This window comes from Trichechus manatus, unplaced genomic scaffold, assembly GCF_000243295.1.
Source record: "Trichechus manatus latirostris isolate Lorelei unplaced genomic scaffold, TriManLat1.0 scaffold00111, whole genome shotgun sequence".
Classification (NCBI taxonomy): Eukaryota; Metazoa; Chordata; class Mammalia; order Sirenia; family Trichechidae; genus Trichechus; species Trichechus manatus.
This window is the reverse complement of record NW_004444047.1, coordinates 7595365-7597342: the sequence shown is the minus strand read 5'-3', so window position 1 is coordinate 7597342 and position 1978 is coordinate 7595365. Positions and strand designations below refer to the sequence as shown.

Here is a 1978-nt window from a genome sequence, read left to right as displayed (position 1 = left end):
GTTCCCCACTGTCCTTGGATGAAGGATAAACTCCTGAGCTTGGCACACCATGCCTTCATGACTTAGCCCTTGCCTCCTGGACAGGTCTTCTCTGGCCACTGCCCTTCTCACTCCACATGGTTTAGCCACATCACGTTTGACAAATTCCCCAAACACAGCAGTGTACCCTCTCCTTAGTTGCTCCGCCTTTGAACAAGAAGTCTCCCACTGCCTGTCATGTCCTTCTCTACACACATCATCCTTCAGGATTTGGTTTACACAGAACCTGTTCTGTAAACGCTCCCTGGTATTCCTGGTCAGAGTCACTTCCTTTCTGTGCTAGTGAGTCATGTTATATACATGGAGAGGAGAGCTCATTATAGTACATCTATGCATTTACATGTTGGTCTCTCCTCCTCTCTCAATGAGGGCAGACAGCTGGGCAAGCTAGTGTTGATGATAAGGGATCGGGTTCTGAGTAGGAGAGGCCTGGGTGCAAATCCCACTTCTGCCACCTACAAGATATTTGACCTTGACCATGTTATTTAATCTCTCTAAAGCCAGTGTCTTCACCAAAAAAAAAAACTGGAGAAAACAACAGTATCTACCTCATAAGGCTATTATAAGGATTAACCAAGATATATAACATTTAGCACAATGCTAAGTAAATACTCTGCCTTAGGTTAGGAAGAAAGGCCTAGTCATCTACTTCTGAATATTAGCTAAAGAAAACCATATGGATCACAACAGAATACTGTCCTATACAGTGCTGGAAGATGAGCCCTCTAGGTTGGCAGGCATTATGCAACAGCCACAACAATGGACTCAAACATACCAAGGATCATGAAGATGGTGCAAGACTAGGCAACGTTTTGTTGTTATACATAAGGTCACTATGAGTCACTACAGCAATTAACAGCAATAGCAACAATTAAACAGTTAAGAAATGTGGTTAGTGCCTATCACCATCATCATCATCATCATTATTCACTCAATCCAGCACTTCTACTCCTTTGTCTGTGCAGATATCACTAATACACCATGATCTTCTGCTCAGTTGAGGCTGGACAGGACCTTTAGAATCCTTCTTGACACAGCATTGCACAAAGTCACTACCAATCAACTGTAGACATCCATCGTGATGCCTGCTGAGCCACCATTCCAATCCTATCTCTCTGACGGTTTGAATGCCTGGCATGGTATCTGACACTCAGTAAGCATTCAGACACGTTTATGGCAAGAACAAATAGCATAATGCCTTATGTACCTTTTGCAGCATTTCTCGTCTTCTCTTAGTTATCAGTTTTTGCTGAAGCTTTTTCTTTTCCTGCTTTAAGTCATTATCCAACTTCTGTTTTATAGAGAAGACTTCCGTCTGAGCCCGCTCCAATAGCATTTCCATCTGATCTTCATCCAAGTACCCAGCTCTAGATGAAAAGGACGTAGAGTTAATGCACTTTCAAAACTCACCTGGAGCTTGGCTGTTGTGGCTGAATGTTCACTTCCATGTTAGTGTTTGTTAGAATCAGAAAAATCTTTACTCTGAAGAAGGAGTAGGAGGGTGGGTGGCTAAGCCAGTACTGAAATACAAGCAGAGTAAAGTCAGTGTCTCTAGAGACATGTAAAGAAAGCTCAGTATCAGGTAAGAAGTCATCTGTTGGGGGGAAACAGGGGAAGAGTTTTGGGAGAAAGTAACTGCTATGGATTGAACCGTGTCCCACTAAAAATATGTGTTGAATTCCTGGCCCCTGTACCTGTGGATGCAATCCTGTTTGGAAACAGGGTTTTCCTTTTGTTATATTAATTAGGTCACACCAGAGTAGGGTGGATCCCAAACCTAATCACTTCTGAGTTATACAAAGAGCAGAACAGACGGAGACACACACAGCGGGAAGACAGACGCCATGTGAGGACCTGTCTACAAGCAAAGGAACTAAGGATCGCTGCTGACACCAGAAACTAGGAGAGACACCAACAGAAAAATCGACACAGCTGAGAC

At 43.3% G+C, this 1978-nt stretch overlaps 1 protein-coding gene across 1 annotated transcript in view; it reads right to left on the bottom strand.

The window, feature by feature from the left end:
* Positions 1–1978, bottom strand: part of EVC2 (EvC ciliary complex subunit 2) — a 195952-nt gene that overhangs the window by 80329 nt on the left and 113645 nt on the right. The window contains exons 11-12 of the mRNA XM_023737957.1: positions 1450–1559; positions 1247–1406 (exon numbers count right to left, since the gene is read on the bottom strand). Coding sequence (XP_023593725.1) covers positions 1247–1406; positions 1450–1559 — 270 coding nt within the window. The remainder of the gene's footprint in view (positions 1–1246; positions 1407–1449; positions 1560–1978) is intronic.